We start from the raw sequence: 25,087 nt of genomic DNA on the forward strand, positions 1-25,087 counted from the left end.
CTGCCAGACACCTTGGCTTTTATATTAGAGTTTTTGAGAGGGAGGAATACTTGCCGAGGTGACTATGCCATCTGTTTTAAGAACAAGCTGAAGCTATGAATTCTGTTAATGCACCGAACAATGTCCATTTGTTTGTGGTCTTTACTTCAAGTGGAAAAAAAACCCCACAACCTCCCTCATCTTTTGTGTATCATTGTCTTTCTTAAGAGCATATCTCATGAATAGGTGTCAGTACAGTTATGCAGAAAAAATTTTGGAATAAATAAAACGTGACAGCGTGGCGATGACTGTAGAAACCACAGCATCAGCAGCTTCTGGAGTAGTAAAGAGGGATGAGGAATTCCTATCCAAAGAAGTCTCTTCTCAGCCTTGTTAGAAAGACTCTTGGTCCAAAAACGTCTTTCTGTTTATTTAGGCTAGTATATGCCCAAGTGTCCTCTCCAATTCTGCTCCTGTTTAATGTGGGTTCTGACCTTACCGAGCCTCCTTGACCTTCGTGCTGTTGGCCTCTAGGGTCTGTCAGAATACTTGCAGGCAAGCTGCGATGTAGTACAGAATATGCATTTTTATTTAAAAAAAAAAGTGTACCCATTTTTTTCATTTGAATCACAGTAGAAGAACTTGATTCATTACTCCAAAGTAAGCAAAAAATTGCTCTGCTCTGTAACTGGAGTGTAAAGGGTATGGGATTTCAACATTGCGGTTTTTTATTGACACACGGCATAAATTTATGTAGCTTTTATGAGGTTAGCTGGCATACGCAGACATAACAACATTATTAAATCTAGGTGATGTTTCCACCTCAATTCTCAAGTACCATTTTCATTCAGTTTTGCAATATTTTTCTTTTTAAGAAGAAGGCATGTATCTGTTAGTACCTCATTTGGGTTTTGTAATGTTCTGATTTTTAACTAAAATATCCCATTGATTTCATGTCTTGTAACTATATTGTGAAATAATGATTAAAAACTCAGTAAGCATTCATAAAGCAAGTATTGAAAAAGAATCATTGATTTTTTTTTTTTCAAATGTTCATATTGTTCTACTTCCAATTCTACAACGTTCTATTCATACAATTTTTATATTTTTGGGGAGGAAAAGACAATACTTAATCTTATTTTACAAGTTAACCATGCGAGTGAAGAATGACGTGTTCAGAAAATCGAATCAATTTGATGAAAGCAGTACCAGAGACGATATTTTTTTTTTTCATGGGCAAGTGAGCTGTATTCTGCTATGTTGTTTTTTGAATGCAAATTACCGTGGATGAAAAAAAAATGTTTTCTCTTCTTTATAAGACACAAAAATCATTTCTCTGACACTAATCTTCTAAGATGATCAGAAAAAAGAGAATTTACTAAGAACAACCGGAAAAGATGGGGCTTTGTTTCTTTACTTGTTTCCTAAGATATCTTTTAAGAATTACAGAAAGCTTGTTGATAAAATGCAATTCATGAGTTGACTGTTATGTTATTAAAAAAAAAATCCTAGCACAGTAAATTGGAAATTAACCCTGCAATATTGACAACAGGCCTTTTTTCTACAAATTGGACTTCTTAATAGAGAATTAGTAATGTCTTGTGTCTCTTAGGACATACACCCGCAGGATGATTTATGGTGATAATCCTCTTTGCAAGGAAACACGAGCAGAGTTGTTTCTTCTGGAAGTAAAATCCAGGAGCCACGTGTCTCATAAGGGTGCCCTTAAATATCAAAGCATGATATTTAAGCATTGTATATAAATATATATTATATATAAATATCAAAGCATTTCTCTCCTTTCCAGCATACCCAGTCCTCATAGTACTTGCATTTTGAAATTTGCTGGGTTTTCACATGGGTTGGCGTATGGCATAAGTTGAGGGGGGATGGGGTTTTTGGTTTGATTTTTGGTTTTTCCAGTCTTTTTTGGGGGGTTAGGTTTTGGGTTTTTTTGTTTGTTTGGGATTTTTTGTTACTGTTGGTGTTTTTTTGGAATTTGTTTGGGTTTTTTAATCTTACTCATGTCCCCAGTCTTGGTCTTTCTGAAGGCACTGATACTAAGATGCCACACATTTCAGTATGCTCTGGAGGTGAAATCTGGGCCTACTGAAATCAGTGATATTTTTCTTGAAGATATCACTCCAAATGAAAGTATATTGATCACATAATTCTTTTTTTCCAAAAAGATCATTTAGAATCTTGATAGTATATTATCAAATACAGGGATACAGGACTCATTTAGATGAAGTAGCACAGTAATTTTCATGTTACCGGAATATAAAATACTAAGGCAAACCAAAACTTCTCTTTTGTGTCATCTTTTTTCTGTAATGTTCCATAACTAGGAGCAGATGTTTGTTTTATTTTTCATACTGTAGGGGAAAAAAAGTTCTCTTTTCCCCAGAAGTCAGTTATCTTGATTTTAGGCCAGTTTCCTTTCTCCAAAACAAAAGTGATCAAAGTGTGACTTTATAATGGAATCTGACTGCAACCTTAAAAATGGACTGATTGTTGTCATCACTTAACTGATACTACCCTGAGGGCTGTCTTTCTGCTAATAAAAAGTTACCAGTGCACAAAACAGCAATGTTTGCTACGTCTTTTTGTAGTATATATATATAGAGATATACATTAAAAAAAAATATATATTCCCCTTTTTAGTCACTTGGTTATTTTTTTGGCTTATATCAAATTTCCAGATGTACATCTTTCCATGTTGCTGATTAGAGGTTCAGCTTCACAAGCCCTGGTGTTTATGTTGGCTACGAGCTTACTATGGAGTCAGTAGCTTTGACCTTACACTACACTGAAGAGCCGCTATTTTACATAATAACATGACGGCGTGTTAAACCCTTGGGAGATTATTTTACCAAGAGATGTGATGGCTTCCTAGCGCTGAGGCAGCTACTGTTCTAATGTTTACTTCAGACTTATTTTAAAGCTTTGTGTAGTGTCACGTACATATTGATGATTCTTGCTGACATTTAAATTTGAAACTTTGAAGATAAATGAGCAAGCCTTTCTCAAAACAGGCTGTTAAACATGTCTGTCTTCGTTTATTTGTGGTATTTTCATGACAATTGTGATTTTTTTATGTAGTTTCATGGATGATCTTTCCTCTCAATTATTCAATATGTATCTTGGACCTGTATTGCAACTGGAGGAAAGGAGAAGGAAAAGAAAAAGAGACATTAATAACACATACCCTGCAAAAGGCAGTACCTAGTAGGGTTAATCTACACCGTAGTGCAATTAACAGAGGTTAGTTAGGTTTTCAACTTTATGTAATTTCTTATTTCTTCAACTTTTTTATCATTAAGTAATGGCAGAGAATACAGGCATTTTGGAGAAGAATTTCATGTCAAAACTGTTATGCTTCTTCTAATTGATGTAACTACCATAGCAGGGCTCTAGGTGCCCTTATGTCTTTTGAATATCTGCAGATTGCTATCATTAGTCTACGGTTATTATCAAAGCTGTGTTTTCATGGCATAAACTGCATTCTACTGCAAATTTTTGTTGCTGTAGATATACTCGCAATTTCTCTTTTTCTGTCCTCTCAGCATACTGCAGAATGATCATGGGTTTGTGTCAGTAAAAATAATTAATGAAAGAATATCAAAGGAAAAATTGTATATAGATTTTCCAAGTACAGAGATATACAAGGCATGCTGTTAAAATCTGTACTAAAATTTATGTGGTGAAGTCAGATACAGCAAGATATTCCAAACAGAGCATGAAAATGTTGAAAATTAGAAACTAATGAAGTAAAGAGGGCATTACAAAAAGTAATTCATTTTCTGTATTTAATTTATTATATTTAGAATTAATAACTTAATTCCAATTAACTTTCATTAGATTATCAAAATGTCTTGGATGTAATCATAACTAATGTAATGTTTAAGCGCAAGAAAAATGAGTATTGTGAAAATATACAAATGACATATGAAAGCAGAAAATTATAATTTTACAATGAAATGCAAATCTGAACTTCTTAGTTACTTTTAATAAATTATAATTATTAAACTCAGGGCTTATTATACCAAAGATGACTAATAATGTAAATAAACCCTAAAATATTTAGAGACTGAAAGGGGTGCTGTCAACAGACTTCTTTGCTTCAAGGAAATGGACGTACCTGTTCCATCTTGCTTACAAGATTACATACTTAAAATATGAGAAGGACAGGAGAGGATAGCATTATATCCACAGATAACCTACAAAATAAATGACTGTGATGCAGAAGGATTGTGTCTAAACTTTCAACAGCAACAAACATAATCACATATAAGTAGCTGAAGGAGGGGAGCTGCATTTTAACTGTTCGGCTTCGAGTAGTTTCCGTTGTTGTTGTTTGTCTCTGTGAGAACTGGTGAATATTTCAACTTCCTTACAATCTGAACATTTGTTGGTTCCTTGGAGAGCTCGGTGGGGTAGTGAGTGCTTTTGAAAAGCCGTCAGTCTGTCTTGCCTGAGGTTGCATAGCCAGCTTGTAAAGGGGCGAGAATTAAGTTTGCACCTCCTGAGTCTTGGTCCAGTCTTTTGAGCAGAAACCCACCCCTCGCTTCCCGTCAATAATGTATCACTGTGTAGTAATGGAAGTTGAATAGTATTTGCAGACAATTGTGTATCTCATCTGCATATGAAAGCACACAAGTTCGAAGACTGTATGAATGCATGTGCTTGAGTAGCCCTCAATGTCCCCTACGCATCAGCACGTCAAGATCATTTTGCAAAAATTAGTAGGCATGTGGCTTATGGTATCTGTGTGCGTCTGCACCGAGACTCTTGTCTTTCACACCCATTTACTATTGCCTGTCTAAAAACTGAAAAATGTGCCGTGTTCATAATTGGAGTACTGGTGTCTTTTTTATGCTTGAACACTGGCTGAGAAGTTTAGAAAAAATTGTGGAATAGCAACAGCATGGTTTTGACATGTGTATGGTCTCTCTCCAGGTGTCTATCGCCCTCTGCTAATTTTAGACAAGCATCAACTACAGTCAGTGGAAGGGCTGATACCCTTTTTGGTTTTGTCTGCCGTGCACAATGGCAATGTGCTATTGCAAAGGCCTCCCCAGGTGCATGGGGACACTGTGCGATAGCATGGTTGCTACCACAGAAAGCACCCACTGCTGCACCCACTCTACGTCTGTACCTGGCATGGCATCATCATTTGACCACTCGGGGCTAATAAAAACCAAAAAAGGTTCAAAACTTCTGAAATAATGCAAGGCAGTTTACCTTAATGTATAACGTTTCGTTTCTTTTCCCCTCTCAGGAAAAGCAGTCAATAGAGCACATGTCTTTTAATGAAATATTTTTGTTAGATATCAGTAAAAAAATAAATCAGTAAATTTAATTGGGGGAGTGAGATAGAAAATATTGGTCATGTTTTTCAATACATTATAAACTGCAACTGAGAGACAAAACAGTAGCTTTTGATCTATTCTCCAGGGCTCTCATCTGCTCTCAGGTTCTGCTTATGATCCCTTGGTCTCCTCATAAGCTCCATTTTGCTTGAAATATCTAAGTACTGTATGACATACTTCAGTTACAGCTATGGAAAAGATTTGCAATGCAAATAAGAGATGGAAGCTATAATTTCATGGCACGAAGGAAAAATAGATCACACCGATTACTGGTGGTGTATGCAGTGTAGGATCTGAGAAGTATTCTAAGTCCCTTTCTCAGTAATGTATTAATATGTTAAAACTCTGTAATGAAGCAGGATTGGGACAGAGACCCTAGTCTGCACTGCAGATGATCTGTGACCTACAACAGCCCTGGAGGGTTTCCTATTCTGAGCAAGTTTTCAGTTTCCTTTGTATCCAGTCTGTTTGCTTCTCTCACGTAGATTACCTTCACCTCCATTCTCTTTAGCAACCTGGCTGCTTAATTGCGGTCTTTTTCCTCATCTCTAACTTTGAGCAGTCTAAGTTTCAGTTCTCCTATCAGGGAAAAATATTTTTAAACAGCTAACAGCTTTAGACATATTTTTTTTTGGTAGAAAGTTTTAGAATCAGTTATTTGGCACTGTAGATGTAATATCTAACAACTATAATCTGTATTGAAAATACAAGTCTGCAAGAGATTTAGCTCATTGTCAGACTTTGAAACACACCCAGTTTTAGAAAGATGGAATGCCTTATGATTCCTTGAATATTAGGGTTGTCCTTTGGCTGCATTGCATTTGTGTTAGGATTTGCTTTGGGAATTGAAGTGTAAGAATCTAGAAAAATTTAGGTTGGAAAAGACCTCTGGAGATGATCCAGTGGTCCTTTCTGAAAAGGGCGCTGACTTCCAGGTGAGACACAACAGAGCCTCATATGATTGAGCTTTAAATACTGGCAAGGGCAGAGATTCGTAGCTTCTGGGAAGCCTGTTCCAGTACTTAAGCCCTGTCATTGTGATTTATTTTTTTTTCTCATTTGTAGCTGTAATTTCTTCTGCTGCAACGCGTGGCTCAGCCTTACACGTGCATGTGCACACATAGACCAGCCTCGTCATCTTCAGATTGAACAAACGCAGCTCCCTTAGCTGTACACCGTGGTCCGTTTTCCTAACCGTCTTGTTGCCTGTGACATCCCTCACCAGTTTTAACTCCAGCTAAGATCTGGCTTTCCTACGTCTATCCCTGCATGCCTGGAAAATGTTTCTGTATTCCTTCTAAGTAGCCTGTCCCCATGTCCACCTTCCACACACTCCCCTTTTGTATCCGAGTGGTGCTGGGCCTTGTGCAGCCCAGCTGATTCTCTACCCGCTGTTCAGGCCTGCAGGAATGCTTTCCTGAGTTATGTGGTTGAGCTCATCGCTGCGTGGCCCGTGGCTTTCAGAGGGAAGTTGGTGTTGCTGTCTTACTATGAGGCTTCTACTACCATAGCAGTTGGTCTAGTTACCTTTCACATTCAGGTTAGGTTTTGTTTAAGCTTCAAAGTGTGAATGCGGCTTAAGGAAACAATAAAACTACAAGGGCCAAATTTATTCTGCAGGGCCTGAAGAGTAAGCCTTGTTGGTGTGCCCGTACAGGAAAATGCTGTATGTTGCTGCTTACTACCGAGCTGGTCTCTTGGTTGTAGAGGGCTGTGGGTTAGCATTAGGAGCTGGGATTCTAAAATTTCTGGAGAACAGGTGGTTGTTAGATTTCTCAGTTTCTTTAGACATGGGAAGAAACCAGGCCTAAATGTAATCTTAAGCCTTATGTTTTGTTTCACTTTAAGAATGAGATACCATTGCTCTATTTCATCTTGGAATCAGAGGTGCAGAAGGGCTGGAATGTGAAACGTCTGAAATTCATACAACTTCTGGATTATGAGGCACATAGTTTGTGTATATATGGGAAACTTCTTTCTGACTCAAGGCTTTTTGTAGCCTTTTCCTGTACGATTTGATCTCCTTAGGTATGTGCATTGTTTTGGTTAAGTTTGAAAATCTGCAGCAGGAGGTTCCATAATATTGATTTGTATGGCATGATGTGCAGTTAGGAAGACTTTTGTTGATGGCATGATTAACAGAGTACACTGGTTAACAACGTGGTACCTGAGACCCATCTGTGCCAGGTACATTTTTTAGATTATTTTTGTTGTATAAATTATGACTCTTTCCAGTAGTCTGGGTGTAGAAGAGCTGTTTGTTGTAACGTAGGACAGACATATGTTGAGGTGTTAATCCAGCAAGTTCTGAAAATACAAGAATATATTTGTATATATGTATGATACACAGAAAAGGCAAGTAGAAGTTTTCCTATAGTAGTAATAACTCTTTCAACAGCAGTTCTTCAGAATATGGCATTTAGTATTGAACACAGCATCTAAAGTGCATTTTTAAAGATACTGTGTTAACTAGAAGTTTTAAAATAATTTTAAATGGATGCATCACTTCCCCAGTATCTGTCTCGAAAGAGCAAAGCAATGAGACTGTTGAGACATTAGAAGCTTTGTAACAACTTTTATAATGTGATTTTCTTATTCTTCAGAAAAGAATAAATTAGTATTTGAGCATAAATCTTCACTTTACTGTGAAAACAACTCAGAGTCGTGAGTTCTTCAGCACCAGGCAAGAGCAGGCACCAGTTGACTAACAGGCAGTGAGTGATATGAATGTCTGTTTAAGACAACCGAACAAAACTCAGAGGTTTGTCCAAACAGAATTAACAAAACAACAAAAAAAAGCGTGCAAAGAAAAAGGGTGGGATTTCCAAAGACCTTAGGGTCAGCAAAGAATTAATCAACTCTCTGTGTTCCTTTCTGTTCCTTCTCTGTTGCTGATATTTATTCCCTTGCCTCTCCTTAAGTCTGCTTGAAACTACCAATTAGCCTCATTAGCATGCCCTACGGGGTTTCTTTCTACACAGTTATATTTCCATGTGAGCTGTCAGCTGTGAGAATGTGAGGTTCCTTTAAGCAGGCGTTTTAGCTTCTGGACTGTCAAGTGTCAAGTGAGTTGCATGTCTGACACTGGAACTAATAGGCTGTAGAGTTCAAACATCTAGATTTTTGTACTCGTGGGTTAGGTGGCCCACAGAGGTTTATAGACTGTTCTTGCTTTAAATTAGGATCAGGCCTGCAGATGAATTAACTCTTTGTTATCTCCGATTTTTACTTTTGACAAAGCTGGGTATTTCTGTTTGCTCAGCCTTTGCTATGTTTATGGAGCTACTGCCTTATTCATACATCTACTATTCACCAAAAATAATTAGGAAAGTCTCCCAAAATAGACAGGAAAAATGAAATAGAACTGGATCATAGAAAATAAGAGAATGGCACAACTTTTTTGAACATAAACTTCTACAGGGACGTACAATTTTACCAACGAAACCAAGACTACAGGAATCTGTCCAACAGCCAGGCTGTTCACTGTTCAAAATGAAAAGTTTCACATATACTGACCTCCATGAGGATTCATCATCAAGAAACCATTGGACAAGTCACCAGCTGCAGTCTCTGACTTCATTAACTTTAATAAAATAACAATGTACACTAGTCAGTCATGGATTTCTCTCAGAAATGCCTCCTTCTGATTTAGAAAGTGTAAAGCCAACCTTGGCCTGTTTTAAAAGCATTTTGAACTTTGAACCTGAGACTTTTAGGCATGACTTACTAGAGGAACTGATCGCTTCTGGTTTGGGACATAGCAAAGGAAAAATGTTTACGTGAACTAATTTGTAAAGCTTTGTTAAAATGTTTTGCATTTTTACTAGAAATTTTTGTTGGCTGTGAAAAAGAGAAGAGTAATGGGTTACATTGATCTAAGCTTTAATTTTTTTTTCTACTGTGTACTTTTTTATAAGTAATATTTTCTTCGTTCTGAATCCTTAAGGGAAATCAAATCACGTCAATTCCTGTAGTTTGGCAAGTAGTTTTTCAATTTGTTGCTGTAGTGTTACTGAAAAGAGGGAAAAGGTGGAAACAAGGGCATACATCAAATCTTAATGATAAGTGTGGAACCAAGGGTTGCATTTGAAGGAGCAGATAATTTGAAGCATGAACTAAAAATGTCCCTAAGCCATATCTCTTACTATTGCAGTAACACTTGTGTGCTTCTGAAATGGGAGATACTGGGGAGACAGAGATAAGTAACTCGGCAAATCACATTAATTAGAGCATTCTGTTAATAAGATTAGGTGGGAGGGAAGTTCTCTCTACTCATGAATATAGGATTATTGCTGAAAATCCATTGAAGCCAGGAATGCATAGGGCTTCCTAAGTCAGAATTTAGAGGCCGTATCCCAACTTGCAGTTTATGAGGCTTTGAGGAACTGCAACTATTAAAAGCAAACCCATTCTCAAAATGAAAAAGCATTCATTGGAATTGCATGTGCATAGTTAGTGTCCAAATCAATTTAAAAAGCTTTAAAACTAGGTACAGGTTTTGGGCTTTTGTTTTGTTTATTTTTCTTAATAGATGTCTAACTGACAGTACGAGTGGCCTTGCTTTGGTATGTGGTCAAGTGAATCCTCCTGACTCCTTTAGCGATGTATTTCAGGGGCATGCCATCTTCCCCCTCTTGCGTTTGGGTAACCAGAAGAGAGGGAGGTGGGAACGCTGGACCTCTTCACGTGTTTTTTATTTTCAAAATTGGAGAGCGCTCTGCTCATTTTGTACTAGCTGTAGCTTTTTTTACTTGTATTAGCGTTTGCTATTAGGATGATGTTTGGGAGAAAAATGGGGCTCAGTGTTTTACATTGAGTTTGATCAGTAACACTCAGAGGTACTAACTGAGATTGTGCTGTGCGTTTCCAAGAGGTTGGCGTAATTCATCGTAGTTCATTAGATTATAACTTCTTTGAAGCTAAGGGCTTCTTTTTGATGTTTGTGCAGCCTCTAGAATAATGAGACAGAGGCTCTAGGTGCTACCCTGATGCAAATAGTCATAGATCAAAGTTCAGAATAAGTAAGTAACAGAGACCTTGGACTTGACTCTCATGAGCTTTCTTCTCGGTTGGAATAATTAAATGGTAATGCAGACAAGAAATGGGTAAACTATTATCCTCAGTTTAAAGATAGGGAACTGGGGTAACACTGGAGGTTTTCCACACATCTGCCCCAAATCTCTTCTCAAATCGGATCCCAAATTTTGAATTCTACTTCAGTGCCTTGAGCTGAAGACTAAATGTGTTCTCAATCCCTGCTCTCTCAGTAAAAATGATTATGTTGCTTTTTAGAGAAGACTCTAAACCCTTATATGAAGGATTTTAAAATACACTGTTTTCTTATTTTATGTTCACATAACGATGCGGATATCACAATAATGATCTAGACTAGATTAATTTCATTACTTTAGCACCAGAACATAGATCTTTTATTGAAAACCATAATATTTTTTATGAAGTAAGAAGTGGCAGCCAACATTAGTGTTGGGTTAATTGCCATTGTAAAATAACGTGTGAATTACTTTCCAACGCAGTTACGTTCTCTTAGAACAGTTCATCGGAGATGTCCATCTCATCTGCTGATGGATCTTAAGGTCATGATAACAGTGGTTTCATTTTGTATCTGATGTCAGGTTGAAGTAGTCACTATTAAACATTTTTGCAGTTTGCTAAAATAATCTTTCTAATAAAAGATCCCGTTCCCTAATTTGTATTGTTTAGAGGGAAAAATATTTCCTGTGTTTAGGTAGTGCTCTGCAAATTGGTTTTAAATGTCTACAGAATGGTAGCTTAAAGAGAGGCAGTTCTTTCTGTTCCAAGTATTATTTTAAAATAAATTGCTCTCATCCTAGCTAGCTTTTGGAAAAACTCTGTTACTGGTATTCTTGAGGTGCCTGAAAGCCAAGTGTTGAATTATGGCGATCACATGTTTTATAGCTGGCTTTCATGTAAGATTATGTGAAGAAAAGACAGTTTCTTCTAAAAAACAGATTAACAAGAGAGAATATAAACAGGTTCATAAAACAGTAATCATCACAGATAAGACGTCTGCAGTTACGTGTAGGAAAAGTGAAAGATCCAGTACAGCTAAACCAATATAAGAAGTGCTTTTCTTGTTAAGGCTCATTGCCTATGTAGTACTTGCTTCCAGAATCTGTGGGTGTAGTTGAAGAAGAGGGATTCAGAGTAGGATTTGACTTTTATGCAAGCAGGGCATTCACAGATAATAAGGCAGAGGTATGTTAAGGATATGTTACCAGTCCTTGAAAGAAAGATTTCCAATATGCTTGTGTTATTCCATAACAATCTTAAATGTGATTCCTGAAGATTCTTGAACAGGTTATCTTGTACTGGTGGTCACGAACCTCTGGTAGATGAAAATGCTCTCTCACTGCTGTGTTTAAGTGAGACATTAGTTAGACATTAAGTGAGACATTAAATTAGACTAAATAGTCTTAAGCTTCCGTATGCTCTGGCACACTCCAGCCTCTGTTCTTTATTTGGTCTTTCAGCTTGCCTCCTAGGTGCGCTTTTTTTATGCTATTCCCCCTTTTCAGTTAAAATAATCAAAGCCCCCGGAACCAGTGCTGGTTTCCCTGTCCTTTTGCTTTTCCCACAAGATACCCACTTTATTTAAAGATACATTCTCAGTACTTCAAACATGATGCAATTTTGGGGTCACAGTTACTACTCTGCTTTGTCCCTGTGTTTTTCTTCTCTGCTGCATGGAGCTTCTCTGTCTTTAATTTCCACAGATAGACAGCTAACCTGATTTTCCCGTGGCTACCCCAGTGAAATACTCTGAAAATTTCTGAGGGTATTCTGTGAATACAGTAACTCAGAAATAAGTCTATAGGTGTCATTTGTGTAAAATTAACAACACATTTAAAGTAGTAGATGGAGCTTAGGAAGTAGTTTTTAGGAACAAAGAAAGAAATTACATTTTTAATTAAAAACCACAGACGTTTTCTGGGACACTTATATCAAAATACTGCTATTAATTTATGTGAACGTGGCATTCCTTTTAGCACGTTCTTGTAGATGATCCATATGATTGTGGATTGCGCTTTACATACTGATTCAGGATATTTCCCAACTGAAGTTGCTTTACTAAGAAAACATTAGGCCTGGTTTTTTTTTTTTACAAACGCAGTGGTTCTCAGTGTAGGAACTGTACAGTTCAGTAAATAAAAACCAAAACAAAACAGCAAAGCTAGTTCACACTTCAGGTTCCTGTCCTTTAATACACTTCAGTACATATTATCTGTCCTGTAGTGTTTTTTATCTCCCCAAAAAACATATGTATAAATTATTTGCTACGCACTAAAGTAGCTATAATACTAGAATTTAAAGAGCAGAATTTAATATTTAGAATTTAATAATGCTAGAATTTAAAATTACCATGTTCTGTGCTAATGATAGCTTGAAAGAAAATGTTCAGATTATGTTTGTATTGCATGAAAAAATTACTGAAAGTGCTATTGAATTTCCAGGCTACTAAAGCTAAAGCACTAGCTCCACACACTTATGATTCTTTCTCCAGAATAACTATTTTATGGTGCGCTGCTTGTCCTCTGTTTGACAGCCAAGTGTTTCTATGAATCAAGGATTAAACCAGGAGTAATTTATTCTAATCTATGGTGCAGTAAGGCTCACAGTATTAAAAGTCCTGATTCAGAAGAGATGCAGTGGCCTTAAAATAGATGATTTCATATTTCACGTTAAACTGGAAAAGGGCTTTAATAAACGGAGAGTAATGGACAATAGTTATTTGTTCCTGTTACTAAGGCTATTTGCGTTTGAATGAGAATTTTGTTCCTAACTGTGGCTACTTCTGTTTTTTTGTCCCACAGGGAATTCTTGTTTCTGTGTTCATAATGTCATTGCATGTTGCCATGGCGAAAGAGTGTGATACTACAAGTTCAGCATTATCATGTTAGTCAAGGACAAAGGAGGTATAAATTAGTTTAGAGCAAAATAAACTTTATTCATGAAATTGACAATGTCTGTGGAATTGTATCTCTGCTTTTATAAGATATTGTTAATATTTTCCAGTACAAACGAGTAACTTCAATACTTTTCCATTTGTCTTTATTAATATATATACACTATATATATATGTATAAAAATCCATCACAATTTCTTCCACAGCTTGTAGAGTTTTATTTACATGGAACAGAGGAACTCTAATGATTTTGCGTCCAGCTTCAGTCTGAAGAAGTTACTGCAAGCTGAACGCTCAGAATTGCACAATCCCACCTTGAAACAGCACTTGGAAACTCCTGGCTGTTCTAGTACATGTTGTTATGAAAGAAAGAATCTGAAGCCTGCACTCAGATTCGTGCCTAACAATGAAGTCATCTGGGAAATATCTCTTTGGAGGAGCAGCCACTTTCAGAATGATGTTGTGGCCTGTTTATTCGTGGCTCAGAGGTGCACCCCTAATTCAGCTGCCTCCCTCCAGTTCTGAGCTAATCAAAATTCCCCAAATTTTGGAAAGCTTCATCTTATTGGTAAAGCTGAACGTTTTTGTCAGTTTTATGAACTAAGATTTTTTTGTTGTTGTTATCGAATACTTGACAGCATAGCCTGTTTCTTCATATGAGTTTTTTGTAATCTTGGTTCAGTTTTCATTGTTCTTGGGGAGGTTTTATTTGAAAGGCTGAATATTTGCAACAGGAAGAAAGAAGTCAGCAGGACAGATGGAGCTTGAGAACACTGAGTTCAAGCTTTAACTTGCTATAATTTGTGAAAAAAGCTAGATGGCCTGCAGAATGCTAATACAGAGCAGACCAGCGCATGCTACAGTTAAAGAAACAGCGGCGTTATGAAAACCAGTGGGTTGATAGAGCAGAGCAAAACAGAGCCAAAAGCTGGGACGGCGGTTTTGCGTGTCTTATGCAGAGTGTTACAGTGGTAACTCATATAAATTGTTGTGAGAATACCAGCACTTGGGATCGTGATCTTGCTGTTCCTTTATTGTAGCGTTGTACTAGATTGGGGGGGTTTTGAGGGTGTGGGGGTCTGTCCTTTAGCTTTATGGGAATGCCGAGGGAAATTAACTGTAACCTCAATTTGGGTAGGCTAGTGGGTTTATACAAGCAGTAACAATGAAAACATTTTTTCACACTGCAGTACAGTGCAGTTCCCTCTGGACTTGCCAGTGTTGCTAGCTAGCATCTGCAGAGATTTAAGTGGGAATAAAGCAAAGATGGTCTCTGTTTTAAAGTTTCTAACAGTACGTTTGACATCTTTGCAAAAGAGTCTGTAGATATAGAGCTGTTTTTACTACTTCAGTACATTTGAGTGGAATGTAGGAATTGTTGAAGTAGTGTCTTATGGTTAATAGAGGTTAAATCACTGTATTGGCATCTGGTTTATGAAAAAAATGCAAACAAGATGTCAACTTGTTAAGAAATCAACATTAAGAAATCTGAAAATATCTAGGACTTGGTGAAAAATAGTATTTCAGTAAATATGAGGGCTTAGTCTGACTTTATTATTTTCATAAAGAAATGATGCTTGAGTTGAATCCAATTCCTGTGGTGCAGAACTAAGTCTACTGTCTAATTATTGACTTGTAAAGCTGAAAACTCTGTCTACTCTGTTATTATACAGTTCTAAAGCTGAAAAGTTGATGTTTAAAATAGTGACTGTGAATTATTTTTAGGTGGGCTCTCTTCTCTTAAGTTAAATATTTTTTTTAATGGGAACAATCCAGCCAGGAATACAGATCTTCTGAATTGAGGCATTCAAGCAGTGTGATACATCTTCCATGAATGAGTATCAGAGGCTTCATGTTTAGAATATACCTTTCTAAAGGGAGTGCCAAGATTGATAATTAGTTCTCTTTTCCCTGTCTGGATACAGAATGGTTCTTGTGAATAAACAGGCACCCTTCCCTGTGCACCTGCATTATCAGAAGTATAATCTGTTTGAATAAACACCTTCACTGAATGTTGTTTCAATAATGATGACTGTTATGGAAATAAAGAAATACTGTATTTTAAGTTTCAACAGTGATTTTAGAGTTACCAGTTCTTAGAGATCAGACTAAATAAAATCTAAACTAATACAAGAGTAAAAATAGAGGATTGCAGGAGCTGGCAAGGATGTTATTCAGCATCTGTAGTTGGATGGCTTGGTCATTTTCTAGGCAAGTCAGAAGCAACTCAGACCACGGATCTGGTCAAGCTAGATCACATTAGTCAACAGTATGCTTATTTGGTGAGTTATCTCTTGTTAGTTATCCTAAAATTTCCAGGCAGTAACAGTGATACAGTACAGGAGGCTCTGCAGAGTTGACGAATAGCAGTGGAGAAACACAAGACAGTAATTTGATGCCATTGTTTGATGTTAGGTGAATCTCTGTGTTAAGTGTTAACAGTTTCTGTACTGAAGCAAAGGAACTATAATAACCTGATGATGGTGCCTTTGAATTACCCACAGACATCTCCTGTTGCTGACAGATGTTTCTGCCAAAAAAAAATAAAATTAAAAAACCTGTTGCCATGTGTAAATGCCAAAACTGGGAACACTGAATGTGTCCGAATTGAAACACAGAGGATAAAGTTTGGAAGAATGTTGTTCACTTTATCTAATCTCTGAGGACAGGATTCTTGCATGTGAAGGGTAATGAACAGTGCAGCACACCTGAAGAAAGAATGCAGTCAAAAGAATGTGTGTGTCCTAGTGACAACCTCAGAACATAGAACAAGAAATTATTTTTCTCCAGTGATAATTTTTTTCTCACTGCCATCTTCCTCTGCCCTTGTTTCTTTCATGCCAAATACTATCTCTGATTTTTTTGTTTATGTATCAGCTATGTAAAGGGCACCTGGGCTTAAAAAAACCCAGGCCTTCAGTATGGTATGCTGCTAATATTAGCATCGCTGTCACTTGTGCACTGTTAAAATGTTCCTCTTTAAGCCCTTTTCCTATACATCAAAAACTTTTAAAGAATTGTCTAAACATTACTTGAGCTTGCAGGTTTTTTGCTCCAAGCTGGAGTTTCCGTAAGGGATATTTGTATTGCCATCCTGCTGCTGCCTCGCTGCCTCCACTGGGTAGAGCTCACTTAGACCAGAAGCGAACTGTCAGCTCCAGCTAACAAGTCTGCAGAGCGGAGCCAAAGAACCACTTTTTCCTCATGCGGTTGTTTGGGGTGGAAGTAAGTTTGCATGTAGCTGTGTTTATATTCTCAGCCTCCGGCTAAAATCTGCATAGCTGTAGGGTGGCTGATCGTGGTGTATGCAACGGGAGAACAGCGTACACCCCATCACCACCACCCCAGCTCCATTATGATCTTCAGAGTCAGCCTGACAGCTCTTCAGGGCATGATACAGTTTGAGATGTGCTTTTGAAGTGCTGTGTAGATTGATGGACTGAAGAAATACTGAATGTTTTTCTTCTACAACTGGTATTTTCTATAGTGACAGTCTTGACAAGATAAGCTTTTTACCTTTTTGCTTTCTTTCTGTATTCTAGCCTGCTCTTATCTTCCTTGTGGAGGTACTAGCTGTATCTCCTAATGTTGTTTTACCTTTAGGATTAGTTGGTTTTATGCAGAGAACAGCTTTGGTAGCTGTATTGCAATCTGATTTAAGATTTAATTTTAAATATTTCCTCGTTGATAGCCACTTTAGCTTATATCCACGCTGGTCTCTCTGCAGAACGTCTAAGTTTGATCATTTGCAAAGTGTGTCCTAAATTCTGCTGAAGTTCTGGTTACAAACAAACTGATTATGTTAATATAAATGTGTACTCCTATTCTATTTTCCTTTTTCTATGCCCTTTAGTTTTTCCCCATCTGGCCGTGGATTAAAATACAGTGGAACTTGAGGAAAAATGTGACCTGGTGTAATTATTCTTATTATTTTGCCTTGAAAATTACACCAAGCTAGATTTAGCTTACTTGGACCATGCATCAGGTTTCTTCCCAGTGAGCAGCAGAGTAATTTTTTTTCTTATCAAATCTAAACATGGGTTTGAAGACTGGTGTAGGCGGGATTAGGACTGCCACGTGTCCTCAGTTTCTCAGGCATCTTTACCAGAATGTTTCTAGATATTTCTGCTTTCAGGTTCCTGGCAATAACCACATCCAGAGCCTGATGAGGTGTTCTGCTCCAAGGAAATGTCTATGTTGTCTATGTCCGTCAACTGTTCAAAAGCATCTTAAGCTTTAGTTATCAAATTATCTTCTTCGTGATTTCGTCATTGCAACAAACTTAGACTGAGATGATTGCCTACACATTTGATATTCAAGAGTTCTTAGCTACTACGCTTCTAGAGAACAGAAGAAAGTACCGATTCAACCAGTGTGGCTTGTTGATAGGTTGCTTAAAATTAAGCACAATGTGTTTTTATATCACTGCATCTGTAAGATTCTTTTGTTAACCGTTAGCTAATTATTTTACGATCCTTTCTCTAATGCTCTTTTTCCCCTCCAACATTTCAGTAGCTTATGAAATACATTTTTATTTCATTGTATCTTAATTACTGTAAATATTTTTACCACTGTGTTTTCTCACATGCATTTAGCTTGCTTCTTCTGATGGATGAAATACCTGGTAATATTTTATTTCCATTAGAAGATTTCTATTAGAAGACCCTTCTTTCTTCCTTATATTTTTAATCGTGCATTTCTTCCTGTTTGGCAACTAGTACTTGAACACTCCCTCAGAAAAACACATAGAATTTTTTTCCTGTGTCAGAGTCCCCATTTGTTCAGAACATTACATGACAAGCGAGGGACATTCAGGGAATGTGCTGATGTCTGCGGCACTTCTCTCTCTCATACTCTCGTGCGGTGAGTTTGATTTCTGCTCTCATTTAAGCAGCAGTCATACCTGGGAGAGGCAGTTGTTTTTAAGGTGTTGATGAAGAAGTGTTTCCCAAAAAGGAGAAAAACCAAACTTTTATGTACTGCGTCAAAAACATGTATTGGTAGAGAACCAAGGAAGTTGTTACAGGTAGGGAACTGGACTGCAGGGTGGGGAAAGAAAAGGAAGCCAAAATAGAAAGAGGTGCGTATTTTATAGTCCATATTGTACTTCTGCTGTTTAATTGACAGAGAAGACTCATGTATGCAAAGCTGAAAAAAAAATGTTCATGTCTTAGAAAGTGATTAACAGCTTAGACATTTGTTCATCTGGTTTCTGCATAGCTTCAAAACTGGTCCCACTTCTCTTTCATTCTCATTTTGTAATATATACTGTCACTCTGATGTTATCAGAATGTGAATACATTTGTCTTCCTTTCATCAGTAAATCAACATCCCTTCAACTTACGCTGTAGAAGGAGCTAATTTGTCAAATTTTGGCAGCAGGTATCCAGTAATTTTGCATTGCTTTTTCATTTCTTTATTGCGTGAGTTTGGTAAGTACTTTTTTTCCATATAATTGCATTTAAATCTGCATAAAAGCAAACCTTTAATGTGCAGGGATGTCAGAGGAATAAAGAAATGTTGCACTGTGAAAGAGATTGAAATGTGATGACAAAAGAAAACAGATGTTGTTTTCTTATTAAAATATCCTACACTGCTCTCTACTGGAAGAGTGGAAGTCTACGTTAAATATTCAAAAGTGCACCTAAAACTATTTCTTAGTCAAGTTTTAGGCGTAATGATTTTTTTTGACCCTGGTAAAACTAACTTTTCCAAAGGATGGTTAGAGTTTTTGTATTCCCCCTAAGTTTTGAAGAAAAGCACCTGGATATACTTTGCATGTAAAAAAAAAAACCCCAAACAAACAAAAACAAAACAAACAAACAAACCCCCCCCCCCCCCCCAAACCAAAAAGAAGTAGAAAGTTGAGGGTCAAAATGTAAGCTGATAAGGGGAAGAATTACTCGAGTGTATTAACGGCAAGGAAGAAAGTGAACTGTTGACCTTAACGATTTACCTGGCCTTACTAATAGCTATTGGGTATGTGGTAACTACAATAGACTTGACAGAACTGCAAAGGATTATGAATGCCTGAAATTGCCCTATGTTTGAATTGACTTTAAATCGAGCCATCAAAAGAAGACTAAAAAAGACTTAGCTTTCTTTTAAAATTATTAAAACTATTAAAATATAGTTTCTCCAGCCAAAGTACCGCTATGAAAGCATTTTTAATAATTTCACTATGGAATTGGAGCGAAACGTGTCTTGCTTGAGTTGTAAGTGCATAGGAAAATTTCAACTACATTCTGAAGGAAGAGATATTCCCCGCAAGAGGTCCGTTTACTAGTTTGTCGTGCAGAACAGCCCTCCTGGCCATTACGGGGCTGAATTATTCTCCCAGTTGCTGTCAATGATAAAACTTCTGTTGATTCTAGCATCATGAAATAGTGTCTGTTAATTCTCTGCAGCTGTACTGTCTTGCAAATCTTTGCGTGTGGAGCAGGCACATCTGGTTGTCTGCTAATAGTAGGTTATAAATGTTTGATCTGGGGCGTTTGTCTTGTATATGGCTGGTCAACAGCTCGCTTTGTTAATGGCAAATGTCAATGAGGGAAGAACAAACCTTAATATACTTTAAAGGAATGATTAAACAGTTTTGACTGACAAGATCCGTTGACCTCATAAAAGTTATTTCGGATTATAGACAGCTGCAAGTGAGATCAGAATAAGTAATATGTTAGAGAAATAACCTTTCAACAATTTCATAGGGAATTTATGTGGGGAAAAACATTGCCTTATTCTGCTTTATCTCACACAAAATATTAAATGTCATCCTCTTCAAAATTCTTAAAGTATCCAACCGAAACTCGGTATGGTTGTGGTGAACTCATTAGCACTAAACGATATATAAATATTTAAAAAGATGAGTCTAACGGCATGCCTACGTTATTGAGCATTTCTGTTTGAATTGGCTTATTACGCATGAAGTACACCAACTGCAAGACTAACCCTTTTACTAGATGCAAACAGTAAACATGTGTAACAATCATGTGTAAACATTTTTCATCAGTATTATGTATTTGATGTTAATGAACACTTAAGAATTTAATGCATTTATTAATTTGCATATACGATTAACACTGATCTGAAGGGGAACTGCTACATTCTCTTCTGCAATTAAATGCAGGAGTTTTATTAGCTTGACACTCAGAAAGTTATATGTCCTATGGTTGTTGGTGTTTTTTCTCGTCAGCTGGGTCTGCAAAACAGCCATAGCTGCGGGAGGGAACCTGAAGTGATCAAAGCAATCGCTGACTTTTTATGTTCCTGTCTAGAATTCTGCATCAGCATTGCTGTCTGAAGCAGCCTGATCTTGAAAAGGGAAGTTTCATATTTACCAGTTTTGCTTTGAAATTTTTTTACACTCTTCCACAATTAATATTTATGCTATTCATGCCACAGCTCTTCTAAATCTGTGTGAGATTTGGTGAGAAAAATCTGCGAAAAAGACCATAATGAAATGTCCATCTCCCCCATTTCATGAGGATGGTGAATTAGTTGTTAGTTATTTACTTTAGAAGTCCCGGAGGTGGCAGCGCATCCATTCTGTGTTAGGGATTATGCAAACACAAAGGCCTTTGTCACATTGAGCTTGTCATCTGAAGTCTCAGTTTTGCAAATATATATGTGTTTGCTTAGTTTAACTATTACAAACAATGCTGTAGTAATTGGTACCTGATATTAACCAAAATACGATGATAGGGCAAATCACATAGAAAAGATACAGAGCAAATGGAAAAGCAAACCATTAAAAGCCTCCGGTTAATATGTTAGCTATATGTTAAACCTATATTGCATGGTCATTCTTTTGATATAATTAGAAAATAAATTGTCTTGATTGGAAATTCTTTTAATATTTTGCCCCACAATAGATCTTAATTGCTGTTTTACTCTTTATTACTGTCTTACCATAACTAACTAACTAAATAAATAAAATGAGAAAGCTTATGAAGCTCAGGCATGAAACCTGTAAGCAGATAGGACTAAAATTTGAGCTTACCTGAATAAAAAACAAACAAACAAATGCAGTTAAGAGACAAAAATGTGTTATCAGATACAAACGTTGCAGCCCATGGCATGGTCTCATCATCTCGGATATTAACATGCTACAGATCTCCTTTGTAATTATGGATTAAATGCATCTTACTGTATTTTATTGAATGATTTATTAAACATAAGCTCTAATTCCACATCCAGTTCAAAACTGCTGAAAGCAATAAAGGTTTCGGTAGTGATGCTTATTGTCAAAACCATACTCATCTGGAAGACTGCATTGCGAATGACTGGGAGATTTCTGGTTAGTGAAGTGAATACTATTGATATAATGCTCATATACTTCTGGTCTTGGTTGCTTATTTCTTTTGTAACTTGTTGAGCAAACGCAATTAGTATGTGTTTCTTCAGGAACTGACAGTTATTTAAACCTGTGCTTTCAGCAGTTTGTCTTTCTATTTAGATGTCTGCTTCTCCCTCCTTTCTGTGATCAGAAATGGTAATTTCTATTTTGGGGGGCATTACTGTGGACTTAGAAATTCAGTGAAATTTAACAGATGCCCTAGCTGTAGCAGAAGCTTAATTTGGTGCTTGCAGTTTCTAAGGCAGTAATGTGAATAAGCATGAGGTACTGTCCTGGTTTGGGCTGGTCTGGCCACCGAAACGAATTACAGATGCTCTCCCCCACTTCTCCCTTTGGAGAGAAGAGGAAGAGTGAAGAAGAGACTTATGAGTTTAAAAGAAAATAAACTACTTTAATGAAATAGCAATAAAGTAGTAAAAAAGAAAATAATTAAATATATACGCTATATAGAAAACCAGTATCAAGCTCCCAGGATGATGATCATGTCACGGACTGGCACTGGGAAAGTCCCAGACTAGACTCAGCGACAGACAGGAACCCGATTCCAGATCTCGATTGAAGAACGCACGATCGGGATCAAAGGCAGATGAACAGACCGAGTCCTCCTTGGCTGCTGGCCATTGAAGAAAAAGGGCTGACCCTTTGATCCCACAGCTTTTATACTGAGAATGGTGCAGATGGGATGGAATATGCTGTTGGTCAGTTTTGGGTCACCTGTCCTGTCCATTCCTCCCCCTACGTGCGACCCCTCTATGCTTTTCGTCTTCCGACCCTCCAACGGGGCAAATAATGAAATTAGCTGACCTTAGTTGTTATAGCAATAAATATAAGCAAGAGCCTCTCTGCATACCGTTCCTTGGCATAAATTATAAACAATCAGGTCTTATCACTCTGGGAGCGGATACAGTTGGAAAGAATATGTCGTTAATTTCAGAGAGTTCAGTTAGTTAGAAAAGGCTTTAACTGAAGAGTAAAATTACTGAACAGAAAATTGGTTCTCTTTTACCTCAAACCAGGGCAGGTACAAGCCCCTGGAAGAACAGTATTTATGGAAATTATTGTTCATTAAAAGATCAGTCTGCTGCTGAGAGTTATTGAATACAGCAAGATACCTTCATCTTTCCTGGACATCAAATAAGAGCGAGATTGCTGAGAGGGAAGGGAAGGGGAAACGACTCTATTGCTTTTGAGTTATCTTTTGCTATCTTAAATCTCAGTTATCTGGACGGAAGTAAGCAAATAAGAAACGTAGGGCAGCCCTGTGCCTTTCCGGAGAAGTGTCTGCAGGAGTCTGCGTACCCTGGGACATGTAGAAGTGTACTCGACACAGTTCTACCCATGGTCATATGAAGAAGTGTATTAAGGAGTACGGGGCTGTTTACATTGATAATGCCTCTGGAGCTGCAAGTTTCAAACCTATACAAATATCAGGAAGCATGTGTGGATGTATGCGCAGCCGTCTTCCAGTTCACTGTGGGCAGCAGTGACCTGTGTGCTCTGTTCGTTGAGCCTTATCCACGCTTGCAGCTGTTATTTCCTGTGTTTATGCAGGATTCCTGTAATGTATATAATGTACCCTGGCCTGCTCACAAACTTTACAGCAATTATACTTCTACCTCTTGTGTTGTGCCAAGTGTGTCGTGTATAAATATGCTTGTATACAGATATCTGGTACTATTGGCATTCCTCTTAGATTCTCATCCAACCTTATCTGCTTTCTTTCTTGTCCATTTAAGCTTGTGGTTACCTTTTTTTGTTTTTACTTGCATACGTTTGCTCATATATATTCACTCACCTTTCCCTTTCTGTCTCTGTCACATGCAGTATCCGTAATGTCCAAGAATCATTCTTCTTTATCTATATGCATTTTCTTCAACTGTCACTTTTCCAGGGAAGAGCACACCCTCCGTTTAAAGTCATCAGAGATGTTGCATGAAAGACGTCAAATCGATAATAGAGGTTTCTGCTTTGTTATTACAAAACCTTGGTCTCCTGTCTGGAGAATTGTTATAGCAGAGAATGTCGATGGCAGATGTGTGTGGTGTTTTGATTTACACACTGTTGTATTCAAGATGGCACATCACATTTCAGAGTCAGTAGCAGATTTCTAATGAGACTTAATTATTGGTAGAGCTGCAAAGGTTCTTTGCAGGAGAACTGCTTGAGCGCATTGACTACAGTAAACACATTTTTAAGTTTCAATAAAATTTCAGAGCTACTATGTTGAAAGCATCTGTAGCTTGGCAAATTTAAGTTCCTTTTGAAACTGCTAAGACTTAAAAACCACACATAACTCTGTTATTTTACACAGAAAATTGTATACTTTAGAGAAAAAAGGGGGTTGGTTCTTTCTTGCTAGCGTTATTTTGGCGTATACAGGTAAACGGTATGACTCAAATCATCTGTACCTTGATGTGAAAATCAGTAAATTCAAAAATAATTAAATTATTACACAGATGCGGTTCAGGCAGGATTGTCCTGCCTTTCGTAACAGTACAGTAGAAGGCAAGCAAAAGTGTGTGGAAGAACATAACAGCATTTCAGTGCCTTACAGGCCTGGTAAGGTCCCTTTGAAGTATCATGCTTTGTATATTAACAGGTGTATGTTTGGTTTTCATTAAAACCTTACTTGGTAAAAATATGATCTCTAGTAGAAATTCTTTGAATATGAGCCTTGTATTTATGTAAGTTGGAGCCTCGTTCCTTTAAATCTATGAAATTACTGTACCAAGCATCTCTGAGACCAAATCAGGCCTTTTTAATTTATCTTGCATCACTGCATGAAAGTTTTAGTGACATAGTCCAAACCGTTGGCTCATGTTGATTCATGGGAAGTATCATATTTCAGGTGGTTTTTTTGGCATTTTTTCATAATTTCCAAAAGAAATTATATTACCAAAATTACAGTTTCCCAGTGGAAAAAGGTACTTAACCTCTGTTTTACAGACTTGTATAGGACTGAGATAAATAAAATGTTTTTTAAAAGCTGCTTTTGATAACTCTTATATTTGTCTAATTAGAATGTAATTCTTGTTATTCTCTTGATTAGAAATAGCTGCATGAAGATTTGTTATTTATCAACTACCGAAAAGATTGTATTTCGAAAATAATGGGAAAATAAGATTACTTGAGTTAATTAGGCCTTCTGGTGCATAACTTATTTCTCACAAATTACAATCTTTTCAGTTTCTTGGCAGTACGGAAGTGGAGCAGCCCAAAGGCACAGAAGTTGTAAGAGATGCTGTCAGAAAATTAAAGGTAAGAAAGAATTCTTAATGAAATAAAAATGGAATGTAATCTTGTTTTCACAGATCGGACACTTTGTAAGTGGTTATAGGTAAATTCATTGGGTTTAGTAGCAGTTGCTTTTACTAATCTCTTCACTGGTGTGTAGGCCTTTCCCTCTTATTGTCAGATAAGACAATGTTCTGACAA

At 37.1% G+C, this 25,087-nt stretch overlaps 1 protein-coding gene across 10 annotated transcripts in view; it reads left to right on the plus strand.

Annotated features, from left to right (window-relative positions):
- Positions 1-25,087, plus strand: part of GULP1 (GULP PTB domain containing engulfment adaptor 1) — a 172,303-nt gene that overhangs the window by 97,649 nt on the left and 49,567 nt on the right. For all 10 annotated transcript variants that reach the window (XM_074593821.1, XM_074593828.1, XM_074593826.1 and 7 more), the window contains one exon: positions 24,839-24,910. In XM_074593821.1, coding sequence (XP_074449922.1) covers positions 24,839-24,910 — 72 coding nt within the window. The remainder of the gene's footprint in view (positions 1-24,838; positions 24,911-25,087) is intronic.

This window comes from Larus michahellis, chromosome 7, assembly GCF_964199755.1.
Source record: "Larus michahellis chromosome 7, bLarMic1.1, whole genome shotgun sequence".
NCBI classification, from domain to species: Eukaryota; Metazoa; Chordata; class Aves; order Charadriiformes; family Laridae; genus Larus; species Larus michahellis.